The sequence below is a fragment of the Musca domestica genome, unplaced genomic scaffold (assembly GCF_030504385.1).
Source record: "Musca domestica strain aabys unplaced genomic scaffold, Musca_domestica.polishedcontigs.V.1.1 8, whole genome shotgun sequence".
NCBI classification, from domain to species: domain Eukaryota; kingdom Metazoa; phylum Arthropoda; class Insecta; order Diptera; family Muscidae; genus Musca; species Musca domestica.
Window position 1 is genome coordinate 512,567 of NW_026712409.1, and position 22,339 is coordinate 534,905.

The following is a 22,339-nucleotide window of genomic DNA, read 5'->3' on the forward strand; positions in this document are numbered from 1 at the left end:
TAGATTTCTGTGCGCGCACTCACCGTTCGAAAGCAGGAAAATATCGAAAACAGTAATTGAAATTGTTGCCCTGGCGGAGCAGAAGTGATCTGTTGTGCAAAAACAAAAGACACAACACGCTCAGCTCAGCGGTTTATTTTTGGACTAGGAACTTGTTTTATTATTCCGATTCAAAATTAGTCGAGTATCAGCGACGCCATTGAAAGTAACCGTACAGGTATACGGAATTTATTTATTGAAACATAATCAGTGAGACGACAACAACAACAATGCTAACACTTTATCACTACGAATGAGGGCGAAGGCGAGGGGCGAGGAACGACTTCATGACACGATTGCCATTGAGTCGACGACAAAACAAAGTTCATTGGCAATTGGAGTAAGTGGCAGTGTGTGCGGTTTATTTGCAAAGAAAATTACCCCGAACCCCAGATGGACCACTTGGTGCGGTGTACAGTTAGTCGTTAGTGGTGCCAACTTTTATCGGTGCACTCTAGGAAGTCTGTGACTATTGTTCTCACTTGGTGGCCGTTTCGAATCCTTCGGATGATTTTAACTTTTTTGTTTGGCGAAATGTTGAGTTTCCACTGACTACCGTATCGGAGCTGCTGACTCCGTAAGTGTTGAGTAACAACTGAACTGTCTAGCATGCCACAAATAGTTTACGCATGGCAGCGGTTTGGCGATGTGCTATTCTTGCCCAGTACACACAGGCAAACAGCCAGTCAGCTAGCCCCTAATGGGCCCATAACAATGCTAACAACAATCATCGACAAGCGATTAAAACGGGCTTGCTCTCAACAGAAACGGCGGCAGCAGCAACGACAAGAACGCGGGCGGCGGACGCAACTAAGTCAGCACACCCATTGACTGAATATTTCGTTCTATGCGAGCTCATCAGATCAACATTTCATTTTTGTTTTGTTTTGAAGTTAAGACCAAACAATGAACTCACCCAGCCAACCCAACTTCCACCCCCAATTTAATGAGCGTGCGTGTGTGTGTGTGAATGTGAGCACATTTGACATTTGCTCGAAACGCGTCCATCATTCATAGGAATTCAATCGATGCAGAATTCAATTTGATTTGAAATGAATAAATCGATTTGGGCCGATTCGATTGATTCCAACAAAGGTAGAGGGGCAAAATGATGACTGATGTTGTCGTTGTTTGGGCTCTCTGATTGTTATTGTCATTGTAGTTGCTATAATTGTTCTACGTTCAATCGCTCGTCTGCTCCGCTCCCTTTGGCGATGTCACAATGCAATCTAAACTGAATAATTATATAAACTTCCGGTCTTTAGAAAGCATTTGAGTACCGAAACCGAACTATACACTCGGATAATTTGTCAGTCGAAACTTTTCGAGCCTCAGTTGAAATAACATCCGAGTTTGTGTGGTCATTTTGGAGGTAATATTGAGAAGAGCAAATAAATGCCTGAATTCGAAGCTCTACATTTCCAGACGAGAATATGCCTTTTTAGAACGGGTACTCAGGACTTCATTCCCTTGTTTAAAGCAAGGCGAATATTTAACCAATAACCTATTTTTTCGAGTGTATGTGGGTTGCGGCGGCATCGCTCCAAATCCAATCAATCGGAAAGTTTCATTTTCACAGAGCTTGCCACAGTTCTGCGCCAATCAAATTAATCTGACCGAATTGTCTGTCTTCGTTCAGTGAAAAGGCATGGAATCGATAGGCAATCCCTCAACCCCAGTTGAAATGGTTGTATGTGCGGCCAATGGCTGCTCACTTAAGGTGCGGACAAGGTGTGTCCGTAACAAAGCGGGACTCGAAACACACAACAAACGCTGCCTGAGCCCATCCATGCTTTGTTTTTTTTTATTGCAAATTGTTCTCAAAAGGAACTGTTTGTTTTGTTCTTTTTTTATGATTTCTAATTAGTAATTTAGTGGATTACTGCAGTGAGAAAATAATTTGGTCAGAATAGCAAGATTTGCAAGTTCGAAGACATGGTCGATTGTTGCAAACTAGCACCGTCCAGGAATGTACTTTCGGAATGTTGCTTGGGTGTTCTCTCCTTAACTTTTGAATCGATCGATTTTGGATGAGGTAATTGACAACGACAAGCGTTTATCCGAATATTATAATAACAATTCCGAAAGTGGCGTTATACAGCATTGTTTAATTCATGAAAGTGCCTGAACGCTTATATTGGCAGAAGGTCAAACTGTCTTTAAACTACTCTGTGAATAATAACGTAAATATGTATAGCGTTCCTCTGTTGGATATCGGAGATATCGGTTATTTCAAGTCCCGCGATCAAGTCCCTGGACCCAACTAGACCTCAACATTTAACATTCAATGTTCGACATTGCAGAGGAGGAGGAGGCTAAGGAAACAATAAAAGCCTTCGTTGGATGTTCCGCACATCCTACTTCAGCCCGCCCCAATGAACTGTCGTCCCATGTGACGATGCTTTCGCCGTTTTATGAATGATCTAATCAGTCGAACAGATTTATAGCACCTCAGATTTATGTAGTTCCACGGTGGTGACGACAACAGTTCCGATGATTGGCATAGATATGTAGATGAGTATATTATGCGTAGCCAATAACAACAAATACACAATCGGAATCGGTTGAGTTCGGGCATCATAATCACCGAAAAGACTGGAGACTGAGAAAAAAAAAAAAAAAAACAAAGAAAAAACATCAGAAGAACACACGGCCAAACAGCCAGCGATACCATCATAACAGCCGAGTATTGTATTTTTTAAAAATAAATAGCAACAACTACAACAAAGGCGAAATATTGAATACATTTAAGACAATAAACAAAATTGAAAATGGACATGGGCATGGGCATGGAGGGCCGGGGTGGGGTGGTGGATAGGTGGTGCTATGAACGTTCATATGGAGAACAGAATGTATATTTTGTGAAAACGATTGGAAAATTAAAAACAAAAAAGGCGATTAAGACTAAAAATAGAGTCCAACACAATTCGTTCGTCTACCCCGACCCCGCGTCCCCACGAGAAGCGGTGAACATTTACTGGGTTATGGACAAAACTGTTTGCTCTGCACAGTGAAGAGAGGGGCAACAAGAGAGGGACGACTGGATGGCGGATGGCGAGGCGGGGTCCGTAATCTTCCACATTTGACTGAATTGGCCAGCAATAACAACAAGAGGAAAATGTAATCAAATTTGTCACCAAAAATATTCGAACATTTAAAACATGGAAAACAATTAAAAATGATCTGTGGACACGTTTATAGTCCGGCCGAGAATTCGACCACTGGCGATGGCATGGAACACCCACTGTTGTGGGACGCGAATGGGACGGACCACAATCACGAATGAGTACACAAATGATAATGACCTTGTGACCACCCATCAACAGATGCGAGCATATAGGGGACGATGTCGCAGTCGATCCGTTGGAGGCGGTCACACAGATGAGTAATCGTGCTTTTCTATTTACCTGATCCAGTGGCAGCCTTCGCCTTGAATTTGGGCGTAAACATACTGGGCGATTGGGCTTTTTCTGTAAGAGTGGTCAAAGACAATACGAAAGTTCAATAACAATTCTTTTTTTTTTTTTTAAATATTATTATTTTTTGTGATGGTCCAAATTTTTAGTTTTTCTTTTTCATCACTAAATAGGCTTGGGATACATCCATTCGCGTCCAACAGATGCACGGCGGAGTGCACTCGTTGTCATTGATGCTGTTGAATGAATGCACGCCAGTACTGCTGAGTGGCGACGGATGGCAGTTTGTGTCGTTTCAACTAACCCTGTCCCATATTTCGTCACACCGAGTACTACACACGACCAGAAAAGAATGAGACGCGCCGCAGAGGAACTAAGAATTATTAAGTCTGCAAAGAACTTGTTGGTCCGCGTACTTTTGTTTTCAAACTGTTCATGAAAATTATGTTCATTCCGCCACCAACCACTATAATCATTATGATCATCGACGACCACCACCCCAATAGCGTTTGGCATCTCCTCTCAGTGTTCGCACAGAAAGAGATGCGACCTAGTCTCGCTACGGCACGGACAGAATTCTCTTCGAACGATCCGATGCCCGTAATCTCTTAACAGGGGAAAAAGGAATGCACACCAACAGTTGGAGGAAAGAGAGAAGCAAAGGAACGTCGTATACAGACAGAAATATAAGAGCCAGCGATGGGAGTGTGGAATTGAAAAGAGGTGTAGAGAAGCCAGTGGCTGTAGGCATGTCAGTCCGCATCATCTCGACTTCGTAGGCATCTGTCCAGAATAGTAGATTCCTCGTATTTCATTGTTGAATTATACGAACTTCCGCTCCCCACGGGCAAAGTCGCTGCTTAGCATATTTCGAGTAATACCTTGTAAGAACGGTACTGGCTCAGGGTTAGGTTTTAGTCTACTCCATTACCAACAAATCGGCAACTTGACAGAAACATCCCGACAGGACGTCGTCAACTATGGTCTACTTTTTGGCAAAAACAACACGATGTAATGGTACCCCATGGACTTTGCAGTAGGTACAACCCTCTCTACTTACTTAAAGTTAATATGGGAATACGCTTATGTGAGCTTCGAAACTGTTGTCAGCCATCGCTGTATAACATTTTCTTGAAAAACTGCGATCTATCCTATACGAATGGACAAGTGGGTGGACAACGCCAACTTTAGCCAATACTGCCATCTTATAATTGGCATGGCTTTTACCTAAAATTGCTTCAAGAATTTCGATTTGCAGTAACTTGAGTTGAATGTGATAACAAATTGGGTGGACTTTTGGCCGACTAATGGTGCCTTCTCCCGTCGACCTTTAAATGATCGGAATTTATTGAAGTTAAGGTTTCGGACCCACGATTTTCTGCACTAGAGCGCGGGCGCGGGACTAATGGTGCCTTCTCCCGTCGACCTTTAAATGATCGGAATTTATTGAAGTTAAGGTTTCGGACCCACGATTTTCTGCACTAGAGCGCGGGCAAGGTTACTAATACACTTAAGGGTTAATTTCGGACAACGGATCACAATTTCCCATCCCTGATGTGTACATTCTTTGATAGGCTGAGGTGGAATTCTTACAACAGCGATACCAATGATGGAAGGTGACAAGAGAGTGAGCAAGACAGCCAGCCGTTTCTTCGTCCGTCCGGTATTGTGTATCTGCGTTTGTCCGTTAGCACATCCGTCCACCCACCTATTCATTCATTCTACACTCATTTTACCCACTGCCCCAAATGAGTTGACGATAGAATCGTGTCAGAGCAGACGATCGTTCAGTTTTTGTGCGCCATCGCTTGATTCGTTTTTTTGCTTTTGTTGTGTTTGGTTGAGTTGATCTTGACACTACACCTACGCCACTGTGGTACCGGGCGGAGGAGATCTATAGCTCATGTTTATGATCTTCATAGAATAATTTACTTAGCAGGTATATACATAACCGTGTGTGACCGTCGACAAACCACTCGATAATAAGGTGGGTTCTTAGTACGAGATATACCAGAACACATACCAATATGCCTGTAGGACTTTTATCAACCAGTTTAAGAAACCCTGCAAGCAAAACATATCCCGGGTGTGACTTATAAGACACATCTAAGCGACAGAAATCATCGCGGTTGATATCGCTTTCTCGTAGTGGAATTTACGTCCTTTGCGAGGAAATGAACCACGCCGGCGACAGTTTTAAGCCTGACTAAATAGCGTATGCAGCGTTACAGCGTAAATCACGGAAGTCACGTCCTCGACAGTTGTTGGTGTCTGGTTTGGGATTCAAACCTGGATGTTCAGAGTGCAACGCAAGCAAGCCTACCACTGCACCACTGTGTCTTATAATCTTCATGCAGAAGTAAGTCTTATTTTTGTTTAATTCGTAAAAAGGGTAAACTATCGCAGTTTTATCCCATGGAAGTTACGAAAAAGTGTCTGCACACGCGACACCTTCTTGGCGCAACTAAGTAGGAACTCCGTGACGATAGAGAGTAGACACCACTACTTTTGTTATTGTAAATGTAAAAATCAGTTAAAGGAGTGGACCGAAATATCTATTAGATATATGGTTAACAGAAATGTTAAGATACACAACTGAATTGTTTCAAGTGTTATACGGGTTATATGTATTCAAAATTTTGACCCCTTGTGAGGGAGGTGCCATCTACACACCAAATCTTGTCTTAGTACAATTATTGGGTTGTGTGGAGTTTTAAGAGAACAGGATACTCAATTCGCATTTTATTATCGTTTTGGTTATTCACGGAGGTACCAGAAGGAGAGGAACGATATCTCACACCTGGTCTTGTGTATATAAAAATATTGGTATTTGTGAAATTTGAAGAGAATCGGACTCTTATTTCACATTATATACGAGTTGTAATTATTCCAAATTTTGACCCTTTGATGGAGTGGACCGGTATTTTCCATTTTGCCACCCGACCTAGCACAAACAAAAATATTGGGATTTGCGAGGTTTGCACAAAATTGAATGATCCTTTTTCAATGTATGAGATACATTTTTTTTTTTTGAAAATTTTAACGTTTTATGGGGTAGTACCGGAAGGAGTGGACCTATATTGCCAATCTCCGAACCCGATCTATGTTTGACAAGAATATTACGATGTACCAAGTTTAGACCAAATTTGAAACTCCCTTCGAGAGGTATCGTGTGCACCAACCGTATGGCCGGACGGATCGACTCCAAATGTTCTGAAATGGATTTGGCCCAAATAGACCTATGGTCTAAAGCCGTTATTTCGATGATATATACTCTCTGTGGCCATGTGGCTGAGGGTATAACAATTTCGTAGAAAATGTGGTCATAAAAAGGTAAAAAATATTTGCAATTTTTGGCTTTAAGACACAATGCACAGTTAAAGAATACGCTTCATAGATGAAGTATCTAATGCGTTGCGTTGAAACATATCCGTATGTGCTTCCGCATCAGCTCGGAAAAAGGCCAATTGGTAGAAAACTAAAATTCTATTTTTTCTTTATATTTTACCATTTAATTCAACTGTTTTTAAAAAGTTTTAATAAAGCAAATTATTGAAAGTAATATATTAACACGGATTTTTGATGGTATAAGAATCCAAGAAAAATTATGTAGCATATCGTATACCGGTCGGCTGTGCCCAACATTTATGGCGTTCGAAAGGTAGTACATATATTAATTAAAAATATGAAATCCAAAGAAATTATTAAAAAATTATGCAAAATTTAGGTGTGATGTCAGAAAAAAGTTTCCAATGTTTTCTTTTTTTTTGTCAAATACCTATATTTTAATGATAACTAAATGCAAAACAGATAAATCAAAACCCCTCATTATATCCCACAATTTAAGAAAAAATCAAAAATTGAGATTTTAAATTCTTCAACAATTTCTTGCAGAATTGTAAGTAGGAAGAACGATTCTGCACCACTGTGCGTAGTTGGATGGGTTGTCAGTTATGACTTGGAAGTTCGTAATCATGCAGGAAACGTGCAGGGAAAGCCAATTGGTTTGGTTCGGTTAAAATTTTGAAACGGTTAATGGTGAACGGAAGAAGGTTTTAATATTATTTCGTCTTTGCAAATCCTTCGGGAGGGGGAGTAAGGGGAAATGTTCAATGATTTTCTCACCCACCATCTCGGAATAGAAATCCTTTGGCCAACTTCAATTCTTGGTCGATTTCTTGCAACAGGTCACTTTCCGACCAGCTCCGTCTATTTGCAGGCAGTAGAAAGCGAGTTTGTTTCCGAGATCGCTTGGAAATTACCGGATCCACAGTGGGTCTAGCTGAGCCGTTAGAATCGTTGGTGTGTTGCTGCTGGTGATGACCTCTAGCCCTGTGCCACTTGATAACTATTGAGCAAATCGAAAAACAAAGTTTTATTCAAAATGTTGTGATGTTAATCGTTGAGAGAGGGAGAGTGGTAGGGAGTAAAAGGACATGGATGTGTATTGTGTTTCATGTATCTTGGGGCACCACAATAATACGGCTGCTCAACGACGTTCGATCAAATGATGTTTCTATAAGAAGTACTAAAGTTTTAAGTGCAAAGCATAAATTTTCAGACAGAGTACTTGCACATGTTGGAGGACATACATAATTGTTTGATATTTTACAAATCCTTTTTTCTTCTAACTTGGATTGAGAAAATAAAATAAATGTCTAAAACCTGTTTTCCCTAGTGATGACATTTTTCATTTTTGGTGATGTGCAAGATCGGTGCCAAGGTGTATTTTTGCAAACAAAACTGTCCGAAAAATTCCAATGTTACTTTAACTTTGAAGAAAATAGAGAAATGCAGCTCTGTACTAGATTCGTATTGCGTCAGATATATTTTTATACCGCACGTGTTCAATTTATTCCCCAATAATGTCAAAGTAATGATTTTTTTAAACTGAATTTGAAATAATTTCATTTTGTTTTCTTTATATTCACAACAATACGCACACACATATACAAACACTGTGTAAATATTAAAAAAAAAATGGGACAACAAAAGATAAAAAAACTATTCTAGAGGTACATTATTCTACCTCCTGTTGTTGTAGCATGATCGGTACCACTCGACATTCGTTCCCTAATTCGACATATTTTTCTATCGCGTGAAATTGACAGATCTGCTTAGAATGGGTCAATGATGTCATTCGGTTCTTTAATTCTACAGACAGTGACAACAGTCTTAGACGAGGAAAGCGCAATTCTAAGGGTTCGTTCGTTCGGAGAACCCAAAGAGCAGTTTCGAGTCGTAAGATATTTATTTATAGGTGTTTGGATCGCAATGGCATCATCATGCAAGCCATTGTTGTTTGTTTAACAGTCAAAAAAGAAACAAAAATAAAAACAATGATCTAAGTATTCAATCGAAAGCTAAGTTGCGAGGCTGGCTTGCATTTCCTTGGTTAGAACAAAACTACATTTGATTTGGCATTTCGTTTTTATTATTATTATTATTTAAAAATTAATAACAAGTTAAACACATTCATTTGACAAGGGGAGTTCTCGTTCGTTCGGTCGTTCGTTTGTCATTCGGTCGTTCGGGACACAAAAACGGCATCTCTAGTTTTACGGTTAAATAAATAATTTAAATATTTTTGTTTTAATTTTGTTAATTTTGTTTTATTTGGTGAACAAACTTTTTAAACTAGGCACAATACAATTAAGATAATGTTATTGTTTTATACATGTATGTATGTATGTATCTATGTGTATGCTTATATAGGTGTAACGGACATTTCGTCTCCAAAAAAAAAAACAGGACTAATGTTAGTCGTACAGAGAAAGAGAGCGAGAGAGGGGTGGCAGGAAAGAGGAATTCAGTCTGGACAGTGTCGAATAGACTTAGATAGAGGACAGACGTGTTAAAGAGAGGCAGATGGGGAGGGAGAGAGTGGTGCTCGGTGTAAATGTCATGCCAGAGTCGGAGAGTGTGGCGGATGTGGCCATGGGATTTATGGACTGTCAAATAGTGCACAATGTCTGTGGTAGCAGGCATGCTCCGAGCTGTCTGTCGTTTAGGTTCATTCGGGGATCCGCTTGGGTGGAAGCTTTCTGAATTCAAATATTTCCAGCATTCTGGAAGTTACGCCAATAATTATCGAACTCTTCTAGAATGCGTTCGTGGAACGGAGACTTGGCAAACATCTCCTCGAATGTGGTGGGCCCATGGCTTGGGGCCGTGCCGTTTGAAGGAGAGTTGGCGAAATTAGCAAACATTGATGGATCGGATGTAGTTGAGGCATCATCTCGCTGCGAGTCGTCTTCGGCATTCTCTAGAGGAGGTGCAGGGCCGCCATTAAAAAAACAAAAACAAACAATCAAAACACAATAATAGTTCTCAAAAGGAGTAGAACGACAACAACAACAAGAAGGAGTTGAGTAGAAGAAGGAGTCGGATGTGATGTGTGTGGGCTGAGATGAGAAAGAGAATGGGTGAATTCACAAACACATATGCATACATACGGATGGATGTACATACATGGTACACTGCGGTGACGGTGAATGTGACGATGACTGCGGTGTGAGGGGCGTGCAGCGTGGGGAAATATCTGGATATGCCAAATGCCAAAATGTGAACGGAATACTCCCACCGTCTATGTGACAGCCACACATACACACACATTACAAATACACACACACTTGGGTCGATAGGGATAGTCGGGGAAGGTGGATGGATGAGGGGTTGGATCCCGCAGTGCTGACTAAGTCATGGGATTCGGACAGACAAATGTGTAGTGCTGTTCGCAGAGATAGGATAGCTTGGCAGCGGTTCAGGTGAATCTCCTCCAAGCAGTCCATGCGGACAAACCTATTAACACAGCGGAGCCCAGGATGCTACCAACACCAATAGAAACAAATGAATCGGTTTGAGTATCAGTGTCGTCAATGTTACAAGTAGTGTTATTAGCAGTGGTGTTACATGAAATTGCGCAAGCGTTGTGGACATTCGTCTCGTTTGATGGATGTATGGACTCACCGTGACCGCCGTTGTCGGGTGGCAGCATTGGGGCCCTCACACTTTTCACGGTCTTCACCGTGGTGGACTTCTTGAAAGCCTTGCTAATCGAGTTGTCGGTCACCTCCTGTGAACGCTCCTCTTGTTGGTGCTCCTCGCGATGACCGCCCTCGATCTCATCGCGTTGATGGTTCGAGAATTTCGCGAATTCGCGTAAATGCCGCGGCAAATTGCGGAGGTTCGCCTCTTGGTTGCCCTCGAGGATTTTAACGGGGGGCACATCCTCGGTTTCGCTCGACTGGGCTGCGTTGTGGGGATGCGATTCGGCGCCAGACTCCCAGTCGCTGTCGGCTGGCATCGACAACTTGGTTCGCCTCTCCTTTACCCGACTCAAGAACTCATCGCCCATATTCGTTTGAGCCGCTCTGTGCTCGGAGGACTCCTCGTCGTGCACCTTGGACAGCTTAATGATATTTTGCAGGCGGCGCTTCTCGCGCTCGGCCACCTTACTGAGCCACTCTTCAGCCATTTGCTGCCTGAACACCTCATCTTCGGTAAGGGTGGGCAGTTTCGGCACACAGCGATACGAATCTCGGTGTGGCCGCGGTGATGGCTGTGCCATGGGCATGGTTTGCGCCCTGTTTACCTCTTCCATCAGACGTTGCCGTTCCTTCTGCAGACGTTCAAATTCCGTTCGCAGCTCCTCCTCCTTGCAGGCAATATATTTAAGCTGCTGCTCATGCAGTTCTCGCGGCAGTGAAGCTCTTCGCTGGCGCATTTGTTCGTCGCTGACACTCACCTCGATGGGATGGAACCCGGATGGCTGAGGCGCGGGCGAAGTGCCGCGCCGCGTTGTGGTACTGATGTACTTGGGATTGGGATCCCTCTCAATCATCGAATAACAGCTGCCGTAGTGCGGACGACTTTGCTGGGGGGCTTTGTTCAGCATCGGAGCATGAGATCTGCGAACATTGTAGGCATTGTACTGGTCGTAAGAGTGGGTGTTGTACGATAAGTCACTGGTCGAAGCCGTCAAGCGTGGCGCCCTGATGCCTCCTGGTCGGCGCTGATAACAAATCTCCACCTCCCTAGCAAAGGGGCGTGTAATGTTCTCCGACGAACCCAAGTCGCTGGCATATTTGGACCAGTCGTCCTCCGTCGGCTGGTGATTGCCGCCGTAGGCTCGAGTCTTGCGGCCCTCGTCATTTAAATTGAACATCGACTCGGCTCTGCGGAATCGGGAGTCGTCACCGGGATCATTGCTCATATGCACAGGTATCTGATAAGATCGCGGCGGTTCAGGCACGGGTGGTGCACCAGCCCCCATGGTTTTGGTCGTCTGGTAGCCGATATCGTTCTCCATCTGTATGGGAATCTGATACGATCGGGAGTTGCTCGTGTCCGAGCAATATCCACTGCGGTCAACGCTGCTCATTCGTAACTGCCGCGACTTCATGGAGCGCTCAATTTCCTTCTCCAGTTCGGACATGTGGTCGTGACGCAGCTTATTGAACTCTTCGATCTGTTCCTTGTGTCGCAACTGGACGCGGTTCAGGTCGAAGAGGGAAGCTGATCGCTCCTTTTGCTCCCTCTGACTTTTGCCAGTCTCCAGCTCCCGGTGCAGTTGCTTCGAGAGATCATCGAATTCTTTGAATAGTTTTTCATGGTCACTGTGGAATATTTGTTTGGCTTCCGAGCTGGTCGAAGTGGTCGATGACGAAATAACACCGTGGCCATTAGTACCATCAGCGTTCGAGGTTGTTTGTACGGCCGCGGGCACTTCGAAGGCACCGGGCGAGAAGGTGGCGGTGGTGGAGGCAGCCTCCTTGGCACGTTGCCTAAATTCCTCATAAGAATCTTCGATGCCCCTCCGCAGCGCCGTCATTCGATCGGAGGCATTCTGTTTTTGTTGCTCTTCGCTGTGCTGTGCTTTTGCGAAATCCACTTCGTCTCTCTGAACATTCTGAGCAGAGTTCTCTTGGCTGTGTGTCGTGGTAGTGGTGGTCGAGGCACTTCCATTGTTCAATGTTGCCGAAGAATTATTGTTTAATTTTAAAGCTGACATAATTTCGTGGCCATCTGTTTCGGGCGCAGCGCTTGCCGTCGGCTGTGGCAAATTCGAAAAATCGCCGGACGATGGAGGAGTTTTTGTGGGGAATTTCGTCTCGAGGCCCGTCGGAATGCCTTCGCCTCCAAAGCTTTGCTTGTCATGTTTAGAGTTGCTATAGTCAACGACCACCTGACCATTTTCAATACGCTTCTGGCTTTCGAAGGAATGCGTTTCTATGCTGGAGTAACGTTTGGGTTGGACATCCACAGCCATGGGCTGGCTGGTGGACGATTCGATGTTGGAGAATCGCTTGTGCTCCTTGTCGAATATGTTGGAGGATCCCAGCGTGGGAAACATCTCACCCAGACTCGATTCGACACTTTGCATATTACCTGAGGAGGACCGAGGAAAATTGTATGACCTGTCCGAAGAGCCGTTAGTTAATGTTATTGGAACGATGAAAGTGGACGGTTTCGATTGCTGAGGTGTTGCTGATTGTTGTTCTTGTTGTTGCTGTTGCTCTTTACTTGTTGTTTGCCTTGAGTTATTTTCAAACGATGATGCTAATGACAGCGTTTTTGTCTCTGTCGCTGCTGGCTGTGGTAGCTGTTGTTGCCCGCCGAGAATCGACTGTTGAGATTCGTTAGTATCTTGTATTATAGATAACAGGCGATGTTTGTTCTCCTCTCCTTCGCAGTACGCACCGGTGACTTGTTTATCTGTTATTGGAGGGGCGGCAGTGGCGGCGGCTGTGGTGACGTCACTGGCATGTGTGGTCGCACTGGATGTTGCCGTTATCGAACGCTTCGATAAATTTTGTGCTTTTGTGGCCGTTTCGCTACTCTTGGCTGGCACTGGAGGCGGTGGAATTTGGGGTGGAGGCGGTGTCAGGCTTTTACGTAATTTCTTCATCATAGCTGCAGTTTGAAGTAACTGCTGTTCGGCCAATTTCTCCTGCTCTATGGAAGCCAGCTGTTCCTTGGTGAATTCGTGGTAGCCGCGACGCTCCACAAACTTCTGGTGAGCGTCGAGCAGTTCGTCAGGCTGTTGCTTCAACTCCTTGCTGGTGGTGGTCGTTGCGACCGTTGACTTTGTGAGCGTCTGCTGTTGCTTCTCAATGTAGGATTGCTGGGATGGAGACAGACAGATCAAGACTTTGGGATCGAATGAAGTGGGGAGGCCCACCCATGAGTCTGGATGTTTAGCGTTGGGAGAAGGTGGCCGTTGGGGCACATTACGTGCCGTCTGGTCCAGGGACAGACGCAGATCATCTATGTGCGGCAGCTCTGGTGGGGGGTAGGGCATTTTGATGCTCTGGCTCGTTGCGGTTGTATCAGTGCTACAGCTGGCCGCCTTTTTGTGTGTTTCTACCACATTGACTGCTTTAACTTCTCCAATGTGCTGGGCCAAAGTGGCCAACTCTTCCAGGACTTCACCACCGTACGGCAGGGCAGCTAAAGTTTCGGCGCATAGCAGCCGTAGTTTCTTGGGATCTGCTGCACCGACTGACGGCGCTTGATGTTCTGTGGGGGTTGTTTTCGATTTTAGATCTGAAATTGAGGAGGCTTGATCAGAAGAAGTGGCCTGGTTAGGTCCGACATTTATGGCTGTGCATTGGCTAAATGTGGTGCTGTCGGAGCAGTGGGAATCCAGGGACTCTTGTCGGACTAGTGAGGACGTAGGTAAGGGGGATTTGGGTTGCTTGGACTCTGCCTGTGTTGGTGGGGCGGACTGTTGGCCGTTGTGTTGTTCAACATTCCTCTCGAGTAAGGGTAAAGGATCTAGGTCGAGGTTATGGGATTTGGGCGGCGGTGGAATTGGGGGAGGAGGAGGGGATCCACGCGCTAGCTTCGATGCACTGTACGTGTGACTGCATCTATTGCCCAGAAGATCGCCATCTGGATGATGACTGCTGTTGTTGTTATTACCGTTTGCGTTTGGGCCCGATTTTGTGATGTCCGAATTGATAATGTCGCGCACCGTATTCATATTTTGAACGTTTTCCGTTAGAACCTCTTGCGGTGGTTTCGCGATTTTATCCGCACATAAACTACTAACACTACTACTTGTATTCGCCGAATCGCAACTAGTTTCGAGCAGCCTTGCCTGAGCATCTGACAAGAGGCGCAGAGCATCATCGATGTCTGTGAGACTCTGCCGACCGGAAACAGCTGAGAAGGGCAGCGACGGTGCCGCTGGCTGATCTCTCGATGGCTGTGCGCTTCTCGTTCTATTCTGTGGAGGGACGTCGGGTGATGGCGACGATGGCGGTGTTCGAGCGTTGTTGTTTATAAAGTGACTGTCTTTGTTTGTGCAGTTCGCGAGCGATTCAGCTGACTTCGCTGATTCGGCTGGTGTAGCTAGTTGGGATGATGGCAATGATGATGATGTCAATTCGTTGTTTGTTGTGCCCGGTTTGTTTATCAGATCTTTGGCATCTGTGTCCAGATCGAACGCTACGGATGAATGAGTCGAATGAAGAGAGACACGATCCATCTGGTCGAGGTCATTCAAGTCGGTCATGCTGCTGGAGGCGGAGTTAATAAAGACCATTTCGGCCAACTCAGATTGGGGCGACAGGAAGCTCTTTAATGTCGTGCAGCTTTCGTCCGCATCGGGCGCCTCCTGGATGCGGGCTTCAACGGCGAATGCAACGGGCTCCTCGCGTATAACGCAACGATTGGACGGAGTGTTGAGTGTTAGTGTGGGTTTGTGTGGTTTACTGAAGTCCAGGGAGCTTTTGGGGAACTTGGCATTGAGTTTTTGCGTTTTCTGTGTGTCAGGTGTGTTGGTCACGGCATTTTCGGCCGAGGCCGATCTAGACAAGGGGTTGTCGCCACACTCACTTAGGTCGCTGTTCTCCTCCGAGATGCTGTCAAGGAAACGGGGACTAAGCATTTGGGGCAGGAAGTGACTTTCCAAGGCCAAGCGTTTCTGTTTCCGCTTTTCACGTTGGGATGCCGTCATTGTCGATGTCGACTTGGAAGTGGCGGCTTCCACCTCTGATGAGGAGTCGGCATCTTCACACTCGGCGGCAGAGTCAACTTCGCTGACAACGGGAGATCTAAGTTCCTCAAGATCTGTAAGTGATTCGTCGCCGACTTCTTCAATGTGCACGGGGGAGAAGGCGGCAGTGTTGGCCACAGCAGGATTGGCCGAGTCATTCTCACTGTCTTCTAAATGAATTTTATGCACGATCACTTTCACCTGGCGTTGTGCAACCTCGTCAGGCCCACTTCCACTGTTTCTATTTGCCGAACTGGCACTAGAGCCGTCTGTGTCACTTTGCCTATTGTCACTTGCTGACGTTGTCATCGACTTTTCTTCGGCTACCGCATCTTCACAAATGATGCGATGGACGATTACTTTGGCCTGTTGCCTCGGTGTGACTGGGGGCGTCAAAGGGCTTACAGGCTGGCTATCAACGACTTGGTCCTCTTGGTTTCTGATAGGCTTTGACTTTTCGTTACCCATTTTCCGGTCACTTTCACTTGTACATGGCGGCGATGGGCTTTTATTACACGTTGTGGTGGCCGGTTTGAAGGAAACTGTGTCGCATGCAATGACGTTGTGTTCCTCAGTAGTTGCAAGTCGACTGGTAGACACCTCTTCAGAGATATTAGTCTCTTTCGGATTGTCGCCAGCTCTCTGGGCACTCTCGTCGAGTGCAGTTGGTTGTGATGACGGTGATTCAACTGTCAACGAAGTATGGGCCGGGGGGTCGAGGCTGAGGTCCACAACGTTGGTGGCGCCGGATGCTCTTTCCGAATGTTGTATTTCTTGTGTTTTTTGTTGCTGTGGTTGCTGCTGTTGGTGTTGTTTGTTGCGATTCTTATTTTTGTTTTTATTCCGACCACGATTTTTCTGCCGATAGTTTGGCATCCTTCCCCCGAACGGATCTTCACTTTACCTCAAAAGCGTATTTGTCTTTTTACCTGAGTAGTGCTGCGTCGGAAAAATGTTCTGCTGCGAGTGAGTGAGTGAGTGAACGCGTGGCAGCCTATGTGGTTGTTTGGCAGCTATTAGACAATTTCCTCTGGTTGCATAAGTTTGTTTGCGGCCACGGCTGCTTTCTTTTTGGAGGGGGTATTGTGAAGCGAAACACGCAAAGGATGGAGCTTTGAGTGGATGTAGAGTGCCGTCAGTCGCCAAGAAGGTGGACAAAATATTTGCTCAGTTTTCATCAAATCACTCTTTCGATTCTACCCCCCTGTATTTCCTGTTTGTTTTTTTTTTTTTTTGTTCTATTCCTTGTGGTTGGGGTGCGCACTAATTTTTTGTCGTTTCGTTCGTTTCTTTCGACTTTGATCACTGAACTGAAATGCCGCTCACTCGTACTACAATCATCAAACTTAGTGCCAGACAGATCCCGACCGGCGAAAGATATATTTATGTATATATATATAGGTTTGTATACCGTCTACTTCTTGAACGATTTTGATATGTTTTATTGTTTCTGCTCTTGCTTTCTTTTTCGTAAACAGTTGTGACACGGTTTTTTAAGAATGGACACACAGACACAAACGTGCACACTGGCACACTCGCACACATTTGAATGCAAACACCCAGGAACACAATTTCTGTGGGAAATGAGGAAAAGTCTCTGTTCTGCTCGGTTCACCGTTTCAACGACGCACAAACTATTTCATAATTGCGTATTTTGGATTTCCTTAATGGCCAACCGAACAAAATCGAAGAAAAGTTCTCGCGAGAAAAGCGCTAATGAAAGAAAAACAGAAAACCAGCCACCACTCATTGTAATGTGTGCCAAGAAGCTCACCAGATCGCCACCATTTCCATCTGAGAGCAAACAATGGTGGCGCAATGCAAATGGATCTAAATGTGTCACCATTTCGTAATGTCACAAACTCAGTCGTTATCCGGACGGATGTTTGATTCTTGGGAGACCCCTCATTTGGTGGGACTACGTATTGCGCAAGGTTTTGGAACTATTCAATTAATCCCCCTTTGCGAGTGAGTCCGTTACAATATGACCCGACAACATCTGCACTGACCCCTGTCTCTCTCTCTCTCTCTCCCTCTCTTTGTATTTAGAACAGACACAAACAGCACATAAACGATAATGGGAATGTGTCTTCATTAAATATTTGCACTGCAAACAGGCAAAACAATAGGGGTACTACCTTCCAAAAATTCAAAGGCAAACAATGTGAAGGCCATTAATGCTGACAAAACGCTGATACCTTTGCACACGTGATGACCGTCACCGGTAAAATATAGATAAAAATAATAATTTCAAGCCCTTACAGCGTTCTTTAGGGTCTCTTCTCAAAAAATCAAATAATGTAATGCAGACAAAATTCATAAATTCCAACTACAGGGCTATTTAAATGAGTTATTTAGAAATTAAATACACGAAAAAATCATGGTACACACATTTTCTTCCGAAACGGTTTCTCTTTTGTAATTGCCGAAATTTCTCAAGACTTGATGAGATATATAGGCTCGCGCGCAAAATTGATTTCGGCTTTTTCCTTAAGTTTGAAAATGTTTTAAATCGAGGACATCGAATTCGATTTAACGTAAATGGCACATACACCTATAGATTGAATACAGTGGGGAGTGAACTTTGACTGTCTATCCATCGATATTGAATTGGGAATAACCTGACGTTTTACACAAGACAAATTGTCTCGAATCAGAGTTCTAGTTTATTGCCATACACAAACTGCGCCGATGGTTATCTTTATTGTCTAGCATTTTTCATAGACAATAAATGCTAACAGTTTTCGATATTGTCAACAAATAATGAAAAAATGCGATGTAAAATTGTTCGAAGAATAAATAAAAAAAAAACAAATGGGAAGGAGATGCAAGGACAAATTTGGAAGTTAAACAACTAGATTTTTAAAGTTTTCATTCATTGTTGCAACTGCCTTAAAGTCCCACATCACACATACAAACGTTGTTCTATTGACAACTAATGCACGAACTCATTTGTCTGGTTCTTAAAAATTATGAGCGATGGCTGCCTGACCTTGTCGAATCCGGACTACAGATCTATTTGCATTGAAAGTCCAATTGAAATATGATACCATTCACGAAACGTACATAGTATCAATGGATGCGATTGACTTGTGTGGTGTAAAACTTTGACCGGGCACCTCCAATTTTAGAACACGATGTAAAGCTTTCTGCGAGATCAATTAACAAATACCAGATGGATTTGAAGTGAATTGCCTTTCAATTCAGGGGGTGCAATTCAATCGATTCGTAAGAAATTGATTTACCGCTCTTCAAGGGGTGTCTGTTTAAAAGTGTGGCTGGTTTTCGATGTCCCACCCTGTACAGAATGATGGGCACTGGTTAATGAATGCAGTTGCTCTTCAAACCTAATTCCGAACCGATTGGGAGAGCATCTGTTGACTTGTGGGAATGAGTTGTGTTAATTGAACGGAGTTGGAAGATGTTGGACAACATTTACTTATTTTGAAATTGTCATGTGCCGCCACCCCCGCGACCCATGAATTCACTTCACACTGAACGACACATTCCAAGTACATACCGTTGCCACTGGCAGAATATCAGCTTTAATACGACAACGACACAGGCAAAGCGCGAAAACAATGTCCATTTCCGAATTAAACTCAGTCGGGCTTGGGCAAAAACAATGTTGCGGAAATCGTGTATTTTCAGCTCGACGATCGCGCCTGTACTAGAAGGGCTGTCAATTGTTTTAGTTTAGTCGGTTTTGTATTTTTATTTGCCAGAGCCCAAATAATCGCCAATCGCCAGAGATATTCATACTCTGGGACAATAATACAACAACTGCGACTACGGAACACACACACTCACACAGGTTCGCTCTTTAGTACTGCAGCAACCCATGCGGTTTATACATCGAATAGACGACATATTCTTTCACACACAAACACGTGTGTTCTCAAATCAACTTGAGTGTCTTACGTCATCCAGACATTGCAGAATTCACTTTCCTTCGTCGTAGAGTTGCCACCCTGGCGGCAGACCCTTCGCGGATCTCAAAAGTAAGGGAGATTCGGAATTTGAAAAGAGGATATGTACATTTTTTATTTGATTTGGACAATTATTTAAAATCCATTGACCATTTGGACACTGGCCACGTCAGGCGTATGATCAATGGTCGGGTCGCCAGGATATTAAGCATACGCAAATGACCACTATAAAAATGGGAATTCCATTGTAGGAAAGCGTTTCATACACAGATATGTGTGTTGAAAACCACAAATAGGGCCAGGGAAACTTTCAAATACGGGTGTGCATACGCCTCAACAACGCTGGGAAATGTTGCGGCATTACTTTGAAAATCATGGTAATGTTGCAGAATGTTTCTTCGCAATCGGTAGCATTTGGTTTCAACGCGAACAAAGCCGAAGCCGAATAAAACATTTTTGACGAGCCCTTGATAATCAAAATGTTATGATGTGAGTGTCAGGTGTTCTCTTTACTATCTATAAGAGCTATTAATTTTTTAGACTTTTGTCGGGCAGGAAGTGCACATCCTTGAACAACCTTGAGAAGCAAGTGGATACCGCTAGACAGATGCCAAATATCCTAAGATCGAGATCGAAGATGGGTAACAACTTGTTACTACTTGTGGTACCTCCAACAAAAAGTTCAAAATAAAAAACGATGCCAGTCGCAGATTTGGCTGAAACTTTGCAAATCGAAATATTTATGTCAAACTTGTGTCAAATATGAAAATGGACAACATCGGCCTCTGCTTCTTGCTCAGTTTTTCATAAAACTTCGCACATCTCAATATTTCATCCGGAATTAGAGGGCGTACTATAATGGAAAAAACTGGTACAAAGTACTGAACCCCTCATAAGGCGTAGAAAATTGTCGAACATACTAATATTTTCGAACAGTGGTCACCTCAGATCCCCTATCCCAATTGGTGATATTTAAAAAATATGTAGATTTTTCGAAATCTGAAATTGAAGAAGTCATTTTCTGTGATGATAAATTGACCTGACTAACTAGACGGTCATATATTGAGGGTATATATCTGTCGGCAAATCGAAGTTTGTAAATCCAATAAAAGGGTGTCACTCCTTCTCTTCTGGAGGAAATCTTATCCAAACCAAATTCATCCATTCAGAATGACCTAATGAACTCGATTTTATGACTGATCAATTAATAGTGTGCTTCATTTTCGGTCTCTTTATAATGCTTTCATTTTAGTTATGCTTCTGTTCTTTTTTTTTAACTGACTGATGTTGAGATCTCTGACAGTTTATCTTGATCATGTTCTCGTTTTCTAGCTAGGGCGATTTTAAAAGTGAATATAGGAATTCGATTCCAATTAGACGCAGCGGACACATGGTTTCAATAATGATTCTGAATAAAGATCTTAATGCGAAAATTATCGAAACAAAGAGAGCCAATTATGTTTCCAACTGCAGAGCTGGAATGTTGTAAATATAGAATTATGTGTGTTGCGTTGTACATAGTTGTTGTTATTGTTGCTGCAATGGACGTCTGTTGATATACTGGCTACACGAATAAAGGAATTCCCACAACGAACTGTATGCCAGCACTCGCTTCCGACATTCGACCAGCAAAATTGCCATTGCCAAATGCGTAGCCAAAATACCGAATGAACAAATTGTATCCCAAACAGTATCTTTAAATGTTTACACCACAACTACATGACGTCCGTGTCATGCTTAAGTGTTCCATACGCCATTTTTGACTTATAGAGATTTAGGTGGTTTCTTTTCGGGTTGTTCTTTCTGAAATCTCCGACAGTTTTCCGGCATCTGGTATAGTTTGTGTATGACGCAAAGATGCCAACTTTTCCAGTAATAATATAAATGGTTGAATGGAATAAAAATTCCCAATTCATTTCAAAAATCAGAACATCAGGGCATAGGCAATGCAGAATTCATAATGTCAATGATCAGAATAATTTTAATAAATTTCAAATGTAAAATACCATGTTTAAAAAGACGTGCACCTAGTGTCTGGAACACCTAAGCATGACTCCGTCGATAAGTGAACATAAACAACAGACCACAATCATGGAACAATAAGTAGGCTAGAAGGCAAGTATTTGCAAGCCACAACCTTCCGATGAACATAACGCAAATCTGTGGAAGACAAATAACACGTCTGTGATCTGTGGAACTGCGGACAGGAGACAGAGAGAGGAAGAGAGAGAGATCCCTCGCAGACTAAAATACCTTCAGTATGGAGCATAAGAAAATTCCTTAGTAACACCTCTCCTGTATTTGTGGGCCGAGCTAAATGACGCTTAGCTCGACAATGGCGTTATTAATTTTCTACTATCTCTCTATCTTTAGAACGACCGTGTTTTTTTACGCCCATGGAAACTCAATTTAAAGGACGTTGCATTCAATCGAACCATGTACCGCTTAACGATTCCTTCGGATAACAATTCAATGGCGATTCACAACTACCTTGGCCACTGACTATTTTTGCCATGCCACTCTGCCGAGGAATTTGTGTAACAAATTATTGACATGAATGACATCTATCCATGCTCACCTTGGACTTGAGGGCATTGGCAATTGATAAGGCGTGAGAATGGTGATAACGAACGAAACACTCAGGTGAACATGGCACAAACACATGTATGTATGCATGTACATAAGTGTGTAAGTAGTTGGACCGATGAGTTGGATTGCTTTTGAAGCCCGATCTGAATATCGATAAAGATCAGGAAGGGGGGTACATTTTTGAAACTGAGCAAATATTTCTGTAATTGAAATGCCGCACTGACAACTTTGGCAGCCGAATTTTTCAATTTTAAGGTGGAGATACATAAAGCGATTGTCATCGTCGCATTGGCTGTTAATACCAAATGCTGAGGGCCAACGACGATAAAATGCAAGTGGAGATCCTTTATAATATGTCACTA

The 22,339-nt window shown here is 43.5% G+C and overlaps 1 protein-coding gene across 27 annotated transcripts in view; it reads right to left on the reverse strand.

Annotated features, from left to right (window-relative positions):
* Window positions 1-22,339, reverse strand: part of LOC101892774 (sorbin and SH3 domain-containing protein 1) — a 51,484-nt gene that overhangs the window by 24,178 nt on the left and 4,967 nt on the right. For 8 of the 27 annotated variants that reach the window (XM_020034801.2, XM_020034813.2, XM_020034809.2 and 5 more), the window contains 3 exons: window positions 10,425-17,033; window positions 7,585-7,803; window positions 3,447-3,509 (listed from right to left, as the gene is read on the reverse strand). In XM_020034801.2, the coding sequence (XP_019890360.1) occupies window positions 3,447-3,509; window positions 7,585-7,803; window positions 10,425-16,335 (6,193 nt within the window). In that variant the 5' untranslated portion in view covers window positions 16,336-17,033. Of the gene's footprint in view, window positions 1-3,446; window positions 3,510-3,759; window positions 3,911-7,580; window positions 7,804-10,424; window positions 17,034-18,979; window positions 19,145-22,339 lie in introns of those variants that run through there. The other 19 variants (XM_020034816.2, XM_020034815.2, XM_020034811.2 and 16 more) reach the window with 13 other exon arrangements.